Source organism: Ursus maritimus, unplaced genomic scaffold, assembly GCF_017311325.1.
Source record: "Ursus maritimus isolate PB19 unplaced genomic scaffold, ASM1731132v1 scaffold_19, whole genome shotgun sequence".
In the NCBI taxonomy this organism is placed as follows: Eukaryota; Metazoa; Chordata; class Mammalia; order Carnivora; family Ursidae; genus Ursus; species Ursus maritimus.
The window spans coordinates 4,189,782-4,211,106 of record NW_024424341.1 but is presented as its reverse complement, the minus strand read 5'-3'; the positions used below and the strand labels follow the sequence as shown (position 1 = coordinate 4,211,106).

Genomic DNA, 21,325 nt, shown 5'->3' with positions numbered 1-21,325 from the left:
CTGGGACCCTAAGATCACTACCAGAGCCGAAATCAAGAGTAGGCCGCTCAGCCGGCTGAGCCACCGGGTACCCCTGTACCAGAGGCTCTTTTATTTATTTAATTTACTTTTTAAAAAGTTTTATTTATTTATTTGAGAGAGAGCAAGAGAGGGAGCATGAGCGGGGGGAGGGGCAGAGGGAGAGGGAGAAGCAGACTCCCTGCTAAGCAGGGAGACCCATACAGGACTCAGTCCTGAGACTCGGGACCATGACCTGAGCCAAAGGCAGACTAACTGAGCTACCGGGCGCCCCTGTACTAGAGGCTTTTTCAAAGAATGTTAAAGACTTGAAGCTAGTTCAGTGCGTTCTCTGATAAATGTCCCGGGTGTCATTTTGTTCCACACTACGTGTCTGAGTTTTTGCCTTGTTCCTTTGGTAGATAGATGGCTGTTTGTCATGTTTTGTTACCTGCAGTTATTGGACAAACCACTAGGTGATGCTGAGAGCCTTGAGTTTAAGATTGTAGAGGCCAAACAGTGAAACTGGTTTTTTCCTGCCTCTTCCTTAAAATAAGTGAAGCAAAAGAAATGGCCAGAAGCTGGCCCGGCTTCAAGGGAAGGGTTGATGTTAAAGGTTTCTGTCCAGCCAGCACACGCTGCTTCCTAGATAAATGATGGAGAGAAGTCAGCTGCTGTCGGATATATTCTCTGATTCCCTAGGCTTGAGTGTTCCACCATGCGCAGGTGTGCACGTTACTCTGGGCACATGGCTCAGTAACAGACGTAAGAGGAGGTGCGTTTTCCACTGGAGCTTAGAGCAGTTCTTGATATTTTTGCACCTGTTTCCCTCTTGAGCGTGGAGTTGGCCTTGTCATAAGTGATTTTTTTAAATTTCATAAGATACTAATTCAAAGTACTTTTGACCAGCTATAAACCTGTTTTTCAATCTGTTGAGACAGTTAAGGTGGGAGGGAAGTTTCAGATCTTACATTTCAGTCCCTGGTCATTTTCTTTCCATTTTCCTTCAGTGTCTATACTAACCAGCGATTACTGTCACTAAGCCACCTCCCCATCTTCGCCCCTACCCCCACCCTAGAAAATGTTGCGTCCTTCCCTGTCATCAGAAGAAATTGAGGTTGCTGTTTCCTGTCTTTTCCCACCATGAACTGGTGAGTCTGTGCTTCCCTAGCTCCCTCCCTTCCACAGTCCTGTAAGCCTCTTAGCGACCCCATCCTGTCTCCCTCAGGCGGGCTTTAGGCCGCGGCTCCCCTCTTCGCTTCCCTCTTTGGAGCCCTAGAACCTACTTCCACCTCCACTGCAAATTCAAACTGCCCCGTCCTTGTAGATGGTACAGGTTCTTCTTGGCCTGCCGCTTAGACATGGGTAGTGCTTAAGACTCCACTCCTGACACATCACTCCTCTTGAGGTTTGTGTCGTCAGGACACACAGTGCCAGCCCCAAGCTTTGGGCCTGTGTGTGTGTGTAGATCTGTTACTTGCTGCTCTGTGGTATAAGTACACTGTTGCCTGGTGTAATCTGGGTACCTCTTATCAGTGCCTCTGAAACTACACTTGTGAGCTCATCACTGTACAAAACAAAAAGAAACCTACTCCTCCGGGTGGAAGGCACCATCACCCCAGCTAGGGCCCTTGTGGTATCAGCTGCTGTTTGCTGTCATTGGCCCCTGGCCCTCTCATGGTTTCTTCAGTCTGTGGATTGAGCTGAGCATCTCCTCCACAGATCCCCCTTCAGCTTAGCCTGCACTGGGTTTTCCCTTCTTCACTGGTCCACAAGCTCAGGGGAGGGCCACCTCTTAGTCATCTCTGTGATTCCAGGAGCCGGTGCCCAGGCAGGGCTCAGTGAATGACATTGGGTCATTTAACAGAGGTCCTTGTGGTAGGAGTGCAGTTGATTTTGAGTCTTACGGTTATGTAAAAACGTAATATGACTGTTCGCAGATATAAAAGCGCTATGGCAGAGATTCACAGGGTCATGCTAGAGTATTCATTTGGGATTGATGCTTATTTGAAAATGCACAGATTTTTTTATGGAGTGATTATATTAAATAATTGCCAATCTCTGGCACACACTGGAGAATGTGGACTGTTGTGACAACATGCATCAAAGACAAATGGACAGCTCCACTGTCAGTGGGAGGTCTCAAGCCCGGGGGGCAAGTTAGTATGGAAACCTTTGAGTCAAAGGGTTGTAGAGCGGAGCCTGTTACCTCGTGAGAGGGAAAGCCGACCTCCGTCAGGTGTCTGCTTAGATACACAGCCTGTCCCAGTTCCCTGACCCTCTGGACCTCTGTGTTCTCACCTGTAAAGTGAGGAGGATAACCGTGTCTCCTTGATAGGGTTGTGAGGACGATTATGAACAGTGCACATGAAGCCCCCAGTGCAGTGTCTACCATGTGCCCGGGACTGTCTGCTGGGGGCTCTCACATGGAGCTTGTAGTTCAGTTCTAACTGATGTGGTCCTCGCATCAGCAGGAGGAAGATGAGAAGAGCTTTGTAAGCCCAGACTAATTGAATAGATGCATTGGGTTTTCTTGAGCCTGTAATGCTTTACTTTTTATAAATAGGAAAATTATTCTGTGTGCTTCCTCAGAGGAAAGAGGGCATTTACTCTCAGAGGAGGGAGGGAGTGTGTGTGCGTGTGCACGCATGCACGTCTGGACATTAGAATTTTGCAAATTAACTTCTTCAGTTAATGCTTAAGTCTGAGACCTCCCAGTCCAACTGTGTTTAGAATTGAAAAGCTGCTTTTGTTTGAGCGGTGTCTTGGGTGGATGGTGGCGTCCAATGTACAAGCACTTACTACCTCTTTCCTGGTTCACAATTTACAAGTAAAGGGAGGCGGTATGGAACGGCCACAGATCTTGGATTTTAGGCCCTGGCTGCACTACAAAGCTGCTGAGGGATCACAGGCAAGCTAGTTAACGTTCCAGAGACTCCGTTCCTTTACTGGTGAAAGGCGGATAGTGGTGGTTCTCCTGGGTTACTGAGGATTAAGTGTAAATTGTAAAGCACTTGCCGAGGATAGAATGTGTCCATAACTTGTAGCTGTCACTGGTACAAGATTCATAATGGGACATGGGGAGACTTTGTCTTGTTTTAAAGCAGTTCTGAAAAAAATATTTAAAGCATTTAATTAAAATATTAAAGCATTATATGAAGATGGCATTCACATCTGTCTGAAGGCTGTAGAAAAGAGGATGAATCTGAGGATAAATGTGTTTCTAAATGGAGTGAGGGCATTCCGGCATCCAAAATATTGCATAAATTGGAATTCTATTGAAAAATACAGTTCAGTTAGTATAAGACAGTTGTCCCAGAAAGGAGTATCGTCCCTCACTGAACAGTGGTTGGTTGCCCACTGTGGTGGGTTGGGTGCCCTAGTAGGTGCTGGGGGTTCCCACTGGCTGAGGCTCGGGTTCTGCCCGTGGACTCCCTGGCTGGTGTCAGAGGGCCTACACTGTTAGCAAGGCCCGCCTTACCCTCCTGCCTTGCCCTCAGCGTGCAGGGGGGAAGCCTGTGTCTCTCGGATCTCTGTCACCCCTGTTACCCATGTATCTCAGCCTTTTCTCCTTCTTGTTAAAAGAGTTGTGGTGTTCCCCAGTTACATTCCCACAGAAAGATAAATAAATGTTGGTGTTCATTGGGGGGGGGATATTAAAAAACAGTTTTAATCCTTAAATATTGTACATGGTGTTGGACAGCATGTGGCTTCCACACAGTGTGCCTCTTCTTTGGATATGTGCTCTCTCAAAGGGGTTTTTAACCCTCCACCAGAGTATAAGAGTTTACTTCCATGTTATTCACTAGATGTCATTAACTTCTTCAATGTGCTTCTTCACTCTTGCAGAGTTACTGGAGAATGTAACCCTAATACATAAACCAGTGTCATTGCAACCCCGTGGGCTGATCAATAAAGGAAACTGGTGCTACATTAATGCTGTATCCTTCTCAAGTGCTGTCCCCGAGGCCGGCTGGCTGCACCTCTCTTCCTCCCGTGCCTTTGACTTCGTGCAGCTGCCGTGGGGCCTCTGCCCTAAAGTTTGAATCCAAAAACTTGGTTCCTTGCTTAGTCTGCCTACCTTGCTTATAAACAGAGTTATTCTTGACCCCAACAAGATGATTTGTTGACTGGTGAGTGACAGAATCAGGCGACTTTTATTTTCATTAGCATGGCCCTAATGGGGCAGCGTGTTCACTTACAATTGGAAATGTTGTGTTAATTGATTTATCTTGGTCGAATCATGTTTTTGTATGTAAATGCTGATTGTAGAGTAAACCCTTACATGGAAATCACAGGGCAGTTATCCTCATGGTTATTTGGTTTATTCCTTTTTATGTTTACATTTGTAAGTCTTTCAGTGTCCTTGGCGTATTTAGTTTTGTATGCTTTGGGTTTAATGTACCTTTCAGAAGCATTGGAGTGTCTGTTTCATTTCCTTTACGCTTCCTTACTGCCAATACTCAGACACTGCAGGCACTGGTTGCTTGCCCTCCGATGTATCACCTGATGAAGTTCATTCCTCTCTATTCAAAAGTGCAAAGGCCTTGTACGTCGACACCCATGATAGATAGCTTGTAAGTAAGGTGCTTACAGATGTGTTTAGGGGCTGGGTTTTTTCGCCTCTGATAATTTGAATTCAAATAGTTTAGCAAGGTTCTTAATTTGTTGCAAATGAGTCCTATAGTTTTATTTCTTAAAAGAATGTCCTGCTGATGTTGTGTGGAAGTTAACCAGAGCGTTTATTCGTGCTCTGCAGGGTCATTTACGTAAGTGTAATGTTTACCAGTGTACGATCCTTAAAGTACACCAAAACCTGACAGAGAAGAGATTTAAGAACTCACTAGCTAGTATGGCATTGGTGACTTAAAATTCGCCATCTTCCTACTAAAATTCTACTTAGCCATCAAGGCTCTTTAGTAAAATATGTCTTTTTTAAAACATGTACTAAACTTTTTCTCCCCCCCCCCATGTTTATAGTGTTCGGCTAATGAATGAGTTTACTAATATGCCAGTACCTCCAAAACCCAGACAAGGTGAGTACAAATGAGGTCTTCTGATGCCCATGACATATGGACAGTTAGGAGGTCAGGTGATGGAATGTCATAAATTGAGTCCTGTTGGAAAGAGAATGTTTTTAAAATGCAAGATGCTACACCTGTGCTATTCTCAGCACTGCGTGAGGGTGGGGGGGGGTTCTGCTGCTTTTCATCATTTTAAGACTTCATTTTCGTTACGAAAATCTGTGTCCTGTTTCCATTGCAGCTCTTGGGGATAAAATCGTGAGAGATATCCGCCCTGGAGCTGCTTTTGAACCTACGTATATTTACAGACTTCTGACCGTTATCAAGTCGAGCCTGTCTGAAAAGGTTTGGCATTGCTCTCATGTAGCCAGTAGAAAGTTCGCCTCTTGCTCCGCTCTGTGTCTGCGCCGGAGCCTGTCCAGGGCCTGCTCTGCACTTCGAGCGCGGGGGTTGGCTGGGGCTTCGGTAGATCTAGGCTTACTATGGAGTCAGTTGCTTGAATGAGTATTAAAAATGTGATAATCACCGTCATCAGAGCTGCTCACGCATCATTTACTGTGCCCCGAGTACTCTTGTAAGTTCTTCCCATACGCTAGCTTTCCTAACCCTGTGCGCGAAGTGTGGTCGTCTCCTGTTACAGTTGAGAAAAGTGAGATCCTCGTCCAAGGTCACACAGCTCGTAAGTGCAGAGCCTGGCGTTACAGTCAGCTTCTTCACCACTGCACTGCCATTTAGATGGGGCCTGGTCATTGCGCCCGGAATCGTGGCGGCCTTCAGGAGAGCTAGGTCTTCGCCATACACGTTTCTAAAGCAGCTCCTTGACTCTCTTATCTGTGTCTTCCCGTCATACACTCGCTCCTGAAGGCGTGGGACCAAGGGCCAAGGAGGTCTTGTGTAGAGTTTGTGATGAGTCAGTGTAAGCAATTGAAATGATGCTTAGGGAAATTATTTAGAAAGAAAAAGCATCAAAACAATTCTGTTAAAGCTGAGTAGAGTAATACTGAAGCTCCTTGTTTTGAGGAAGGGTGAATGGCCGGGACGGTGTAGCCGGACACCACCAGGAGTGCTTTATTCCTCTGAGCTGCTGCTTAGCTCGAAGTGCTCATCTCCCAGGGAATAAGAAATGTACAGAATGGTAGGGTCGCAGACATGGAGTAAGCTGCCCTCTGCCCGCAAAGAGCTCACCTGTCCAACTGGAGAGTTAGATATGTCATCCAAGGAGACAGACCAGCAAGAGAACTACTAAAATAGATGCATACACCGATGCTTTCGGAGCCAGAGGAGGGCTGTGCAGCTCAGGCGGAGGCAGAGGTAAAGCAGTGAATCTCAGGGGGCATCCTGTGGTCAAGTCCCACCCAAATCCTGTTCAGAAGTTATATTCATTGACAGAAGTGTCTTTCACTTCCAATATTCACATGAATATTGGCTCTGTTGGGTTCCCCACACCACGCTCAGGTTTGGTGATTTGATGGAAGGACTCACGGGACTCAGAAGCTGTTACCACGCAGGGTTTAGTACAGTGCAGGGACACAAAGGCGAGATCAGACCGCCATGGGAAACCTTGAGACTCCTCTCCTGGTGCGTCAAGAGAACGCACTTAATTTCCCAGCATCGGCGTGTGACAGCACGTGTGAAATGTTGTCTGCTGCGGAAGCGCATTGGAGACTCAGTGCCCAGGCGTTGTACCAAGGACTGGTTACAGAGGCATCGTCTGCCTAGCGCAAACCAGAATCCCAGACTTCAGAGGGAGAGCAGGTGTGCGCCACAAACCGCACGGCGCGATTTCGGCACAGTCCCTTTGCTTCTTGGAATGGGGGGATCCCTCCCCACGTCCAAGTTCCCAGATGCCAACCGAGGACCAGCCCAGCAAGCAGACCTTTCCAATAACAGTAGCCCCACGCCTGCTATGTCAACTTTTCCTGCATCTTGAGCTAGCCAGTTTCTGTCCTTTTCCACACACAGAGCGTACTCAGCTCCGAACAGCTGCTGTCTGTGTAGAGCCGCAGTTCTATGTGGAACAAACAAATATACCCTGAGACTGCGAGAGAGGACTTTGAAAATCCTTGGAACACGTGGTTCTTCTCCAAAGAATGAAGTGGGAACTAATCCCGAGATTATAAGACAAATATGTGACTATCGCATGACTCATCTATAAATGATTTTGCTGGTGTGTGTGTGTGTACAACTGTTAGCTACATCTTTGAATCAATAGAGCTTTTCATGTATAATTTGGGTCCTTTCCCCTATAGTTGCCCATCATCAAAAATAGAAGGAGACACACAGGCTGCTATTCACAACTGCCAGTGTGACCGTTAGCCCCTGGGGTTGTGCAGTGAGGTGGCCCTAGACCTCTAGTTCCTGTTCTTCTATTTCATGTCAACAGAAGAGCAACTGTTAAATAACTTTTTTTTCATAAAGGTAATGTGTATTTATTGTAGAATATTTGCAAAAATATGAAAAAACAATAAATAAAAGCTCCTACTCATTCTGTACTCAGACATAAAGGTATAGTTGGTCCCCCTCCCCCATCCTCATTCCTCTCAGCTTACCCATTTCAGTGGTCCAAAGGAGAGCTCATGTGACTTTGGGAAACACTTTACATTAAATCTTGTTGAAAATTTAAGAGGAGACCTAGTCCGAATACGCAGGTGTAATATTCCCTGCAGTCCTTGCATGGTGAGCAATTAAAATTAATGTGCTCACATCTGGCCTTTTCAGGGTCGACAGGAAGATGCTGAGGAGTACTTGGGCTTCATTCTAAATGGACTTCATGAGGAAATGCTGAACCTGAAGAAACTCCTGTCACCAAATAACACAAGTACGTTGCGGTCTATTTGCCACAAAATTAAGTGAGAACCTTTCCTTAAGAATTGCTTTTGAACACATGTCACCTGCCCGTGGAGTACGTTGCTTTTCCCCCAGGTCATTGACCCTTTGAGTCCCTTTCTCACTAGGGCGAGTCTGGTTATCTTTATATTGCTTTTTTTATAGACCATTGAGAATGTTCTACTTGGATAATTTAAAATATATCCAGAACCTCTGCTTTTTTTCCCTTCAACTCTTAATTAGGAAAATGATGAAACATGCAGAAAAGCTGGGAGAATAGTTTGGCGAATGCCTGTATAAGCGCTGGATCCTGCACCTGCTAGCATGTTGTCATGCTTTGTCTGTCTCTGTCCCCACACACAGTTTCCTGAGTGACACAAGTTAAGTTGCAGATACCAGTTTAGTTCGCCCCTAAGTGCCAAAGTGTGCATTTCCTGAGGATGAGGACGCTCCCCTGCATGACCGAAGCCCCTTACCGAATTAGGAAATCTGGCTGTGATTCCATAGTCAATGCCTGATTTCCAGTCCGCCTTCGGATTTCCCAGTTGTCCTGAGCACGCTGTCTTGGGTAGTTCATTCCAGCAGGGGTCCGGTGGACATACGTGTTGCATTTGTTCTCCATGTAGGACACACCCTGATTTCACTTTGAAAGCTAACTGTGCGGGTGGCTTATGCAGAACCTTTCTCTAAAACCTTTTTGCTGTTACTGTTGCCAGTGGTAGCTTAAGCGAACTGTCTCCTTTTCAGAACTCACTATTTCCAACGGACCCAAAAGCCACTCAGTGAATGAAGACGAGCAGGAAGAACCAGGCGGAGGAAGTGAGGACGAATGGGAGCAAGTGGGCCCCAGAAATAAGACTTCAGTCACTCGCCAGGCGGAGTTTGTTCAGACCCCAATCACTGGCATTTTTGGTGGACACATCAGGTTTATGCTTTTCTGGAATACTTTAGTGTTTGCCTTTTTCAGGGTTTTGCCGTTTTGCTGAAGGGGGAAGGTATAAGATGTGTCTAAGAAATTTTGGACTCGATGGCTTGCCTTTACGCCTCTGTGCCCGCTCTGTCCCTGGACTTCCCTGTGCTTGTCCTGCCCAGTGCTTGCACTGCTCCCGCCCCGCACAGCACCTCAGCACAGGGCGCTGGCCCCCAGGGCCTGGCGACTGCTCTGACTCCTGCTCCCTCACTCCATCAGCACTACATTCCCTCAGGCCAGCTGCTCACCGCTAGGTAGGAAGAGAAAGACTTGTTAAGTTGAAATACATGTTTTGTTAAGAGAAGAAATTCTTGTGTCTGACTAGAGGAATATTAGACGCCGGAACTGAGTGAGCTAGAAAGGTAAGGGAGTGTGGAGGGAGAGTTCTGTGTAAAGGGGCACGTGGGGCCTCCTGGAGTGTCTGGGCCCCTCCTCTGCCCCATTTCCCATAAACCAGCTGCTCATTGCGCTTCCATGACGTCCTTCTAGAAGGCTTTTATTTGATTGCATTAGAGCCGTTCTGGACCATCGTTATGTGGAACTCAGGAGCATGGGGGCCGTCTCCAAGGAGGTTCAGTCATCCAGAGTCCCAAAGGGCCTCTTAGAGCAGGATTTCTTCTGGGAAGGCCTCGCATTGTATCCTACAAGGGTGGTTTTTTAGTGAGACTCACCCTTTGCTTGTCCCAAATGCTGTGTATCCAAAAGAAGTAACACCCTTTCCAAGGCATGGAGAGTTAGTTCGGTCTCTCTCTGCTGTGGTACAGCTTAGGGTGAGCCCCTTTCAGTAGGCTAATAAAACCTCAGCATGTCCACTGGCTCCTTCACAAGCCAGTCAGTGCTGCTCTGTTGGATGGGATTCAGAAGCCAGTCATGCCACCTCGTCACCTTGAACAGGTCATTTCTGTGCTCTTCACTGTGAGCTTGAGCCTGCGGGCCCCCTTCTGTTCTGGAGTCGCTCCACATCAGCCTTGTGATCAGGTGTGCTCTGAGGGAACGCCCGGCCCCTGACCGCTGCCGCCATAACTTGTTTTTGCCAGATGTGATTCCTTGGGCTGGGCCGTTTTGGGAAGGGAAGCAGGGATCCAGGTCAGGCGACAGCAGTGAGAGGAGGCCGTCTTGTGCCCTTAGCTCTGCATTAGACCTCTGATGTTAGCATTCTTGGGCCGGTCCCTTAGGGATGGGAGAGAGGATGAGGGAACAAGCCCGGTGATTGCAAGGCCACTGAGACCAACATTCCCAAAGAGCCCACACTTGTTTGAGACTAACCAGTGGGAAAAACCAGAATCCACTCTGAGAAATTTCTAGCTTGGCCTCCATGGCTCTGTCAGGCCTCTAGCCTCAGTGGTCTTTTTGTGTTGAAATTGATTGTTGATATTTTTGAGAAATCATAAAGCAAGGATAGGAATTAACTCTTACAACTTAGGAGACTTCTTTCCTGTGTGCATTAGCCATCAGGAAGTGCACTTCCTTCCTTGTTCGGACAGCCGGAAGGTTTTTCTTTTAAAATTCACCCTCTTTGGGTGGGTTTTCACTTCCCCCAGGAAAACCAGCACCTTTCTTCACCTTTCCCCTCAGGCCACGTGAATAAAAGTCCAGGCCGTTGGGAGTCAAGAGGACCGCCTCTTGATTCCTTCACCAGTTTTAATGCCTGCTGCTCCCACTGCCGCTCTCGGAACCAGGGGAGTGGCCGTTGCTCCCGCATCCGTACACTCGAAGGGAGGGCGCATGAAGGTGCGTCCTCAGATCGCGCTGCAGGGAAGCAGCATGCGAACGGGAGGCCCTTTAGCTTGCTCGTCACGGCGTCTGCTCTGTAAAGCCTCAGTATCCACGCACACCCATGTGATGGCCGTCGTAAACTAGGTCACTCAGGCTGCAGAAGTGGAATTCCTTGTGGAGCTCCTGGAATGTTTCCTTGCTGGGGCTAAGTGAGAGATGGGCCAAGCACACAAGTTTTTCTGAGTAAAACTTAGAAAAAGAAAAATGAAATGAAAAACCAGCTAAGAAAACAAGGTTGAATCGGCACCCTTCTTCTTGAGGGTGGTAGGTAGCCTTGTTTCCTGGAATGTTAGCTTATTTTTTATCATACACACCCTGCTCCTCTTCTCTTGTAAGTCATTTTCGTAGGGGGAAAATGCCATGAAACATACTCTTTACCCTGGGGTTTCCTCTCTTTTATTAGAACAGGCTATGATACTTTGAGAAATGGAGAGTGTCCGCATTTGAGGCCATGGCCAGATAGGCGCATTTACTGACTGGTGTGTTAAAGTGTGGGGTGGAGGTGAAGGGATTCGGAAGGTGAACTGTCTTTCTTCCAGCGTGCTTGCCCTGGGAGAACGATCAGCTGGTGCATAGTTGCTAGAAACACTTAGGGGGTGGTATTCAGCAGGCATTTTTGGCTTTTGTGTTCTCTCTGGTCTTCTGAAAATGATTCTCAGCAATCTCATTTTCAGTTAATGCCTCTTCTCCTGCTGGCTCACCTTAACAGAGAACGGGAAGGAGTGGTCTCTGACAGTGTTCTGTTTTTGTCTTGGCCTCTTAGGTCTGTGGTTTACCAGCAGAGTTCAAAGGAGTCGGCCACTTTGCAGCCATTCTTCACCTTGCAGCTGGACATCCAGTCTGACAGGATCCGGACGGTCCAGGATGCATTGGAGAGCTTGGTGGCAAGAGAGTCTGTCCAGGGTTATACCACAAAAACCAAACAAGAGGTATACTCATAGCTGATCTTGAACGTTTGTGCTGAGGCACTCTGGCGTGGTGGAAAGAGCGCAGAAGTAGGAGCGAGGAGAAGTGTGTTTGCATTCTGCCTCTTAACCCTGTCGCTTAACTGTTTTGGACTGGAAGTTTCCACATTTTTAGAATGAAATGGTTGAAACATGCCCCTAGCAACCTTCTTTACCTCTAAACTGTATACCCAAGGTAATGATCGTTTAGGTTATTTACCCTGAGCTACATTTAAGTTTCTGGTAGTCTAATCATGATGAAATAAAAATCAGTACTACCTCTAACGGAGGCCATCCCTGATGTCATAGAGCACAGTTCCACGAGATTAGGAGAGAAAAGAGATTCCAAACGTAGCTATTTTGCTTTTGATGGTAGGTCTTCAGGGACATTGACAAATAGAAACTAGCTTATTTCATGCCTATTAGTCTTTTATTTGGTCTGAAAAGGATAAAAGTCTGAGTCTTTCACTGTTCAGGAGTCAAGGGAAGCAAATAGCTTTGTGGGGTGTACTTGTCAGCCGAGTCAGGAGAGGGAGAGAATATTCTGCTCTCGAAGAGCTTACTGGGGTCCAGATGTACCCTCTACGCCTGTTTTCCACTCTGGTCGAGGGGGTCTTCTCCTTTGCTGAGATCGTGCTGGTGACTCCTGGCAGCACTTGTTTGGACCGTCCCTAGTGTCCCTGGGAGGCCTGCTGTGAAGGGACTGTGTGTCCGCTGAAGGTGCATGAGGAGTAGACGTTGCCAGCACCCCACGGAGCTCAGTGGGCCTCCCTGGCTGTGCAGCGCGCGCCGGGAGAGCAGAGTGGAGGAGGACGTGGAGACCTTCGGTTCATCTGGGGCCTCCTGCTGGGGCTGATGAAGCCGTCCTCTGGGGAGAGCCACACATAGTTACGCCTAATCCTCCACCACGTTTTCTGACTTGCTTCCCACGGGCGATTTTGTTTAAAAAATAAAAGTGGTAGGAGCGAGAGACAGAATCTTGGCACTTGGCTTAAGTGAATAAGCTGAGGCTGGCGGTGGAACTTAATGAGAGAGAAAGTGGGTATTTGTTTTCGGGGAGGTTGGTTGGTGTGGCTGAGTTGTGTGCTTGGCTCATACTGTGGCAGCTGTGGCTCTGGAGGTGGAGTCACTGTCCTGGCCCCCGAGCCTCTCTTCCTCGCTCGCTCTCTGCGGCCACCCGTGGGGGTTGGTAGGCACTCATCCCATAGGCGGCTTTCTGCTTTTCCCCAGGCTGCCGGCAAAGCCCCCTCACATGGCGGTTGTCCTCTCCTGCTCCTGCTGCAGTTAGCTGTGGACTGCGGGGAGGGTGCAGATGAGATAGAGGAGAGAGTGTGAGGAACAGGTGGCTTGTTCTAGATAGCAGGTGGAGGAAGGATGGAAGAAAGAAGAGGCATTTTGGTGGAGTCTCAAAGAAGAAAATGGAACTGCAAACCGTCCCAGCTCCGTGATGGTGGTGGTGTGTTACCAGATCAAGAGCAGGAACACTCAGAAAAGCAGATGTTCGAGAAAGGAAGATTTCGGGCAGTTCGTATGGGGTGGGGATATCTGGAAAGAGCAAGTATCACGTTTTCTGGAATGTAGTTTCTTTAAATTTACTTGTTAAAATACCCAGTTGAATGTTTTTATATTTTAAGGTCACGAGGTTTTTTGCTTTGGGAACACATTATGAAGGTCCATGGGAAAATACGATTATACAAAATACTTGCTGTATAGAAAAGGTCTGGTTTTATTGGGCGAAGAAAAGTGTGTCTCAGTTTGTCTGGAAACCCAAAACACTCGGAAGAATTTCAGATTAGCCACTTGATGAATTGCCTGAAAACTTGAGGTCAGAATCTGGGTTGCCAGCACTGAGAAGCATCCCAGAGACACGTTTGTCCAACTCCCGATTCACGAATGAGGAAGCTGGAGTCCACTCATCAGAATCCTGGTTTTTTAACTGTTGAGCTGTAGCCACACTTTACCATCATTCACACGTTCTTGTTGGGATCGGAGTCGGGGTGGGAAACCAGGTGCCCATTAAGACACCTCCACCCGGATGTGGATGTGGTCTTCTGAAAGCTTTCTTGGTTTCTTATCTATGCTCTTATCTTTTAGATTGTGACTCAAACAAATATTTCTACCAGAAGTATCCTTCATGTAAATTCAGAAAGCATCGAAGGGTTTCTAAGTACAAAGAACAGTAAATAAAGGGAATAAGAATAGTTTGTGAGGGTGCATTTTATTTATTTATTTATTTATTTATTTATTTATTTATTTATTTATTTATTTAAAAAAAAGATTTTATTTATTCATTTGACAGAGATAGAGACAACTAGCAAGAGGGGGAACACAAGCAGGGGGAGTGGGAGAGGAAGAAGCAGGCTCCCAGCAGATGAGCCTGATGTGGGGCTTGATCCCAGAACGCCGGGATCTCGCCCTGAGCCAAAGGCAGATGCTTAACAACTGAGCCACCCAGGCGCCCCCATGTGAGGGTGCATTTTAATGAAAAGCAGCATTCATTAGACCTGTGAAAGCATGTAGGGAGCATATAAGTTGATAAAACTGAAACTTGTAAAACTAATGGTTAGACTAGATGGCTGTTGGGTTATTTAGAATAGGTTATTTAGAATACTTACTTTGAGAAACACTCTGGCTTCCGTTTAATTGATGCTACGGGACTGACTAAAAAAAACATGTTAATACATATGTAATGCAAAGTACTGCTGCTAAGTTAGCTTTTTAATTTTTGTGCCGATGCGTCATGAATGCGTCACAGAGCAAAGGTTCTTAACGTGGCATTCACACATGGGATTAGGGATCCATGGGATCTCCTGCAGTTGCGTGTAGAGGGATGTATGCCTTTTTCTAAGAGGAATGTTTGTAGCTCTCACAAGGCCTCTTAGCAGAATGTTAGATTTTCAGAAGCTGCCTCGACCCAGCAAGGGTTGAGCAGTGCTGTCCTGGACCGTCAGGCCACCGGCTCTCACAGGGGGTCCTTGTGTGACGGACATGTGTCTGCTGCCGCGTGAAGTAAGGCATGGTGGGCCCTCCTCTGCTTTGTGCCTTAGGTGGAGATAAGTCGAAGAGTGACTCTGGAGAAGCTCCCTCCTGTCCTTGTGCTGCACCTCAAACGGTTTGTTTACGAGAAGACTGGTGGATGCCAGAAGCTCATAAAAAATATTGAATATCCTGTGGACTTGGAAATCAGTAAAGGTAACAAACGTGGAAGGTGAAACCCTTCATGGTGACAGTTGTCCTGGGAATCAGTGAACTTGGCACTTAGCATTTCTGTATAATGACTTTCTGTTTTTAAATTTCTCGGCTTATAGTAGACCTTTGTATTAAAATCGTCACCAAAGAGTAGCCTTGAAAATTAAAGGCAAAAATCAGTAAGCCGTGTAATCTTACTAGATTAGAGAAACAGAAATTTTGTCCCTCAAAATGAGCGTCATTTTTCTAGAAATACCTATAGATTAGTGGTACAAAATCATTTTCTTTATACTAAGTGTTAGCAGCTGTCCCGGCCCAGCCTGGTGAAATGGGCTTTTTCAGTGAAGTGAGAGAATGTGGCCCATAGGCCACTGGGGGTTCCTCTGACCTCTTGTTGCATGACGCTGGGTCAGGTTTGTGGCATGCTGTCAGCCACAAGTCTCTGCAGGTAACCGGGGCTCAGCAGCCTCGACACATTTTGACCAAAGCACGAAGTTTAGGTTGTCTTGGTAAAAGCGCAGCTTGAGGGAATACTTTCCTTGAAAGCTTCGGGATTTGTGAAGAAGGTACCGTTCAGTCCTAGGCTTCATTGGGAGCAAGCTGGAGGTAATCCTCAAAACATTGAGGAGTGTGGAAAACAGAGAAGGAGTTGTGGGACCTCATTCCTGGGTTTTGCAGAGGAGTGAAGCTGTCGCTGGCCCCTCCCCTTCCGTCCCCACCACACAGCACAGCCACACTCCACTCCTTCCCAGCTTGTGACTCCAGACCTGGGGGGTAGCTGGCCCCACCCAGAGCCCCAGGCAGGGACGCTGCATTTCCGCAGCCGGTCTTCAGGTCTTCAGGTCGTCAGCTGACGGCTTTGACTCCTGGGCCGGGTTAATGTGCCTCCCGCCTCCCCACTTGGAGGGGCTTCCTTCAGAGGCAGCATGTTTTCCTGATCCCATTTGAGAACCAGAAAGCGGGAGTCGCCCGTGCTGTTGTGCCTTGGCTGTGAGGGAATGAGGAGCGTGCACTGAGCCCAGAGGGCCATCCAGTGCCCCGTACTCTTGTATCGTCCCTCAAGCCCAGATTAACCATTTGGACTGACTACACGAATTTTATAGACAAGATGTTTTCTTGCTTGTTATGTGTGTTTTTATATCAGCTGCCACCTTAAATGCTTTCTAGAAAGAGAAATGAGCTAAGGGAGGACCGGAGGCCCTGATGTGGGTCATGGGTGGGGGGATGGGAGAGGCTGGCTGGTGGTGGCTGTGGCAGGAGTCCACGTGCAGGCGCACAGCTCCTGCAGGGGGCCCCGGGGCCCCGAGGACAGGACTGCCCCCCTGCCCAGCTGGTAGGCCAGTGCCTCCTTGGAGAGACCATCTGACTCTCGCACAGTGGAAATTCTGTGGTCTCACTCACGCATAAAACATTTCAGTTCTTAGGTTTCCTGGGGCTGTTCCGTTTCTAAGTGGGCAGCTTTCTTCTTTTCCAGTGTTTAGACTATCTGCTTCTAAGGGGCTTCAAGCATGAGCGTGGGGTGCTCAGACTGTCTCTTCTCTTTCTGCTCCGACTGGTTGCTGGCGATGTGCGTTGCTGTACCGCCCGCTGGTCCCCCCATGGGCAGGGCCTGTGCACATGAGGGGGGCAGTGGGTTTTGTTATTCTGGTTTGCCAGGTGGTGCATGTGAGTGGGGACCATTGTCAGCTCTTCGCTTCCGTCACTCTGAGCCTTTCTTTAAGTGCTTTTATAGACCACAGCTGTTGGTATTTTGTTTTTCAGAACTGCTTTCTCCAGGGGTTAAAAATAAGAATTTTAAATGCCACAGAACCTATAGGCTATTTGCAGGTAAGTAAATTTGTCTATTATTTCCTTACTAAAGCAGTGATAAAAGGGTTTATGCCCAGGCACGGTTTTGCTGTAATAACCACCTAACACAGAGAATAGACGCTTCTGCTGCTTTCCCCATGGACTTGCTAAGTCAGTACATCTTTTGAAAATGTGTGTTTGTCCTGACATTTGGTGCTTGGAAGTTGACAGAATATCCTTTTGGCTCTAAGCTGAATCCAGCCCTTGTTTAGCATCATTTCTGTCTTCGAGTCAGAGAGCAAATGTGAGGCTGCCCGGCCAGCAGTTTGGGGGTGTGACCTTTGCTGCTGCAGTTGCGCTACCTGTGGGGGGCGGTACCTGTGGGGGCGCTACCACGGAGCGGCCTGGTCAGGTTAGGAGAGCGGGTCTCACACGGACGCTCCGCCGGGTGGTCTTCCGCACTGCGCTGGCTCGCTTGGGCTCCTGGGCTGCCACACTCAGGCTCGGAGCCCTCCGAGGGAGGCGATGGCACCCCTGCGGCCCCAGAACTGGGGGCCCTGACACCTCTTACCTCCTGGCCCGGTGCTTTCTGTGGCACCTTGTGTCCTTCCTTCCGTCCTCCTTGCTCTTTTATAGCCTGAGTCTTCTGGCCCTTGGAGGCTTTATGTCTCTTCTGGTAGTCACTGTTTGCAACAACTGCGTGTGCTTTCTGGCCTTTTTTATTAGGATTTTCTAGCTGCTTTGTTATCCGCCTTTTGTGTTGGCTTTGATGAGCCTGTTTGTAATTTAAAATAACATAACTCTTATTGACCCCCACATGTTTATTGAACCTTTCTACTAGGTACCTTTTTTGTAGTACCTCATTTATTCCTCACAGCTGTCCTGAGAGATATGGTGGTATCCCCATCTTACAAAACAAGAAACCCAAATTCTGAGAGACACGCTCTCTACTCTGATGCGTGGTGGCCTGGCTGGGCTTCACCGTGCAGCCGTCAGTCCCTCCTGTGCATTTAGGAGGTTGGGTTGGGCCCTCATCAGGGGGTCAGGTTCCTGCACCACACAGGTAGGGGTTTGGCCCAGTCGGGTCTTTCTTCCTGCAGGCTGTGCCCTTGACTTTCTCTTCTCCCCCAAGGCAGCTGATCATGGCTCCTCCCAGACAGGGTGGCCATGCACTCCTGTGGTGTCTCCAGCCCTTTCCTTGCTCTGCCTTGTCACGGAAGCCCTGCCGCCTTGGCTGGCGCTCAGGCTCTGCAGCCTGCCTCCAGGACCAGATGAGCCCTGGGGTTCTGCCCACTCAGGGAGCTTGGCACCGAGGCCCCAGGAGGAGATGAAGTGCTGCTTTTGCTGCCTCCCTGCCGCTCTACCTCTTGGGGCCATTGTGGGGGAAGGCTGTGGATTGAGGGCGAGGTTTTCCAGGTTTCCTGCTCAAGGAGCCCCGGTGTGGTCCTGTTCCGCCTGCTGTGGCCTTGGCCCAGCGTCTGAACTGGGGCTGTCACTTGCAGTCCTGACTCCTCCTCTCACGGCTTCTAATCTCAGAAATAAGGGCACTGGATTCGTTTGGTTGGAATTTTCTATAAAATGTGAGTAAGGAAGAGCTTGGTGAAAATGGTTCGGATGGTGGGATCGAGAGAGCAAGTGAATGCCGCGCTGCCCAGTCCGGTTCATCAGGGGCTCTCCTCTGGCCCTGACGTGCCCTGCCAGTCCCCGGGCGGCCGCTTCCAAGACCCCAGCCGTGTGCAGTCCCTGCTCTGGAGGTTTTAAAATGGAGGTGTCCGGAACGAAATACGGATCAGTTAAACCACAGGTCCTTTAAATCCCACTGATAGGTCACTTTATATAAACTCTTGCCCAAGTCAGGTAGGTCTTGAAAGTGAAAATCCAGGACGAAAGCCTTAAAGCGGATTTGGGGTCAAAAGGACCAGCTGTGCCAAGCTTCTTCCATGCCCTTGACGGCCCTTTGAGCGCTGTGGCCAGCAGCACCTGTGCTGGTCCTGCTACTGCTGCCTGCCTGGTTGTGCTGCAGTCTTCCACCCTCGGGCGGCCAGTGTGTTTGTCATGTGGGTGGTCAGGGATAGAGCTGCGGCAGCCTCTGAGCCCCCAGAGGCTGCTTTGCCAGAGGGGTTGTCCTCCCACCAGTGGTGGCCACGGGCCCGGAGCAGGCTGGGTCCTCCCGAGGAATGACCGCGGCCACCAGAGCCCGGTGACATTCCCAACAGCCAAGTATAGTGCCTCTTCAAGTGTCTGTCCTTTTTGCCCCTAGTGGTGGCACATAGCTTGCCTGGCCACGTTGCTGGCCCCCTGGACGTTTCCCCCACCCCGCCTCCTGTCTGCTGCCTGGGCCCCTCAGCCCTCCTCCTCACGGAGGGGAAGGTGCGGCTTTTGGTGTCTTTAGGTTACAGAATTTTTTTCTTTCTTTCTTTTCTTTTTTTTTTTTAAAAGATTTATTTATTATTTATTCGACAGAGAGAGAGACAGCCAGCGAGAGAGGGAACACAAGCAGGGGGAGTGGGAGAGGAAGAGCAGGCTCTCAGCAGAGGAGCCTGATGTGGGGCTCGATCCCATAATGCCGGGATCACGCCCTGAGCCGAAGGCAGGCGCTTAACTGCTGTGCCACCCAGGCGCCCCACAGAATTTTTTTCTAAGTATATAACAAATGGTATTTTTATTATTATTTTGGCATTATTTGTTGAAACATGGAAAATAAGAACTTTTTAAAAGGAAAAAGTGTGATGACTGGTGCCCTCTCGGTGGGGCTGCTACACACTCAGCCCACATCACAGCCCTGCTGTCCCTCCTGAGGCGGCGAGGTCACTCGTTGTGATGACAGTCACAGAAAACCTGGGGTTCTTGTGTTTTCATGTTTTTTCACGAGCATATTCCTATGTCCCCAGTCCCTCTCTCTGTCCATCTTATTGTGATATAATCCACTAATCCTTCCAGCACGAGTATATAGGCTTTTCTGTTTTTTTCACCGTTATGACATCTTTGAGATTCACGGGCTCTCCAGAAGTCTAGAAGTGGGATCGGCTGGATCAAGGGCATGAGCGTTTTGGGGTCTCTGGGCGGCATTTCTGGAGGTTGGTCGGTGTGTGGTGATGGCAGCTCTGTGGGGGCCGGCCGGTCTTTCACGCTGTGTCCCGTGTGCTCTCGTCAGTGATGGACATGAAATAGTGGGCAGTCCTCACCTGAGGGGCTGGCATGTGCGACAGCCCCACCGAGCTGGTGTCTCTTGTGTTTGTGAGGTGTTAAACATTTAAAAAAATGTCATTAAGATACACACGTGTGGCTTTTTGCTGTAAATTGTGCAGGGAGTTTGATTATGTGACATAGCTTTGTGTAGTGACGTCTCTGTGTCCCACCTGCCTCGGTAAGGTGTGTCACATGCAGTGGCTTTGTCGGGGGGGTCAGGCAGGCGCCCTCGGCTGCTGGGGTGCGGTTCTCTCACCGGGGCGCCCGTGGGCCCTCTCTTGCAGTGGTCTACCACCACGGCAGCAGTGCGACGGGCGGCCACTACACCACGGACGTCTTCCAGATCGGCCTCAACGGCTGGCTGCGCATCGATGACCAGGCGGTCAAGGTGATCAACCAGTACCAGGTGGTGAAGCCCACTGCGGAGCGCACAGCCTACCTCCTGTATTACCGCCGTGTGGACCTGCTGTAGCCGCCTGCGCTCTGTGTGCCCGATGCCCGCTTGCAGACACCGACTCCCTCTGACTTTCTCCCTCTCTTTAGCGCCTCTCTAGAGAGACTCTTTGTCCTTTGCAGAAATGGGCTAGAACGGAAAGCAGACGCCTCGGGGTTTGTGCGCAACAGTTCGCGTTGACGTCTACCTTCCAAATCAAAATCATTCGGTTCCAACAGACTGTCGCTTGATTTAAGAAAATACACAAAACCCATGTTTCTGAAATAATGCTGATTCCTGAGTAAGAAGGGGGACTTGCATTTGATTCCCAGTCTAATTGCTTAGTAGAATAAATCCTGCACCAGCAACACTTGTAAATTTGTGAAAATGAATTTTATCTTTCCTTAAAAAAATAAATTTTTTAATCCATCACACTTTCCTTCCCACCCTTTAGTTTTTGATAAATGATAAAAATGAGCCAGTTATCAGAGAAGAAATAGTTCTTACTTCAAAAGAAACGTAAATACAAAAAATAAGTTGCTGGTTCCTAACAGGAATAAATACGTTTTAATAATTGTGCGATGAGAAGCTGCTTACGAACACATTGCAGATCAGATATTTGGAGTTAAGATGTTAGTCCGCATAGATGGGTGATTGTAAACTTTATTGCCATTAAAAGATTTCAAATTGCGTTCATGCTTCTGTGTACACGTAATGAACAGTGGGCAAAATAATGAAGATTGATACTTCCCTAAGTCGCTCTGTTTAATTCTGCTGTCTGCTCTCTATAATGCTGCGTCTCTAATCGTACACAGTTTAGTGATCTCTAGGAATACAGAAGTTGTCGCCCATCAATAAAAATCACAAAGTTGGTTTAAAGCTGTGCGTGGTGTTTCTTTGACTGCAGACGCCTCTTCCCGTCACTGGAGTTCCGGGGGCACGAGGACACCCCCAGAATTACAGCGAGCCCTCCAACCAGATGAACCAAGACTCGGGTTGTGCTCGTTTCATATGTCCACTGTTAGTAACTAGTGATTTGGGGAAATAGAGCTTTTGAATCTTCTAGTCGCAGAACAGGGGAGGTGACGCGTCCCTGCGGTGTTCCTGGCCCTGGCGTGGTCAGCATCACCAGAGTCTCAGATCATGGCTCAACATCGTGCTGCTGGGGTATCTTAGCAGCAGCTCAGGC

At 48.5% G+C, this 21,325-nt stretch overlaps 1 protein-coding gene across 1 annotated transcript in view; it reads left to right on the top strand.

Moving 5' to 3' along the window:
- The window catches only part of USP10 (ubiquitin specific peptidase 10), a 71,994-nt gene extending 50,979 nt beyond the window's left edge, over positions 1–21,015 (top strand). The window contains exons 5-14 of the mRNA XM_040633239.1: positions 3,847–3,938; positions 4,465–4,574; positions 4,978–5,033; positions 5,263–5,366; positions 7,740–7,839; positions 8,595–8,772; positions 11,357–11,522; positions 14,585–14,729; positions 16,488–16,553; positions 19,988–21,015. Coding sequence (XP_040489173.1) covers positions 3,847–3,938; positions 4,465–4,574; positions 4,978–5,033; positions 5,263–5,366; positions 7,740–7,839; positions 8,595–8,772; positions 11,357–11,522; positions 14,585–14,729; positions 16,488–16,553; positions 19,988–20,175 — 1,205 coding nt within the window. The 3' untranslated portion in view covers positions 20,176–21,015. The remainder of the gene's footprint in view (positions 1–3,846; positions 3,939–4,464; positions 4,575–4,977; positions 5,034–5,262; positions 5,367–7,739; positions 7,840–8,594; positions 8,773–11,356; positions 11,523–14,584; positions 14,730–16,487; positions 16,554–19,987) is intronic.
- Positions 21,016–21,325: the final 310 nt, after the last annotated feature.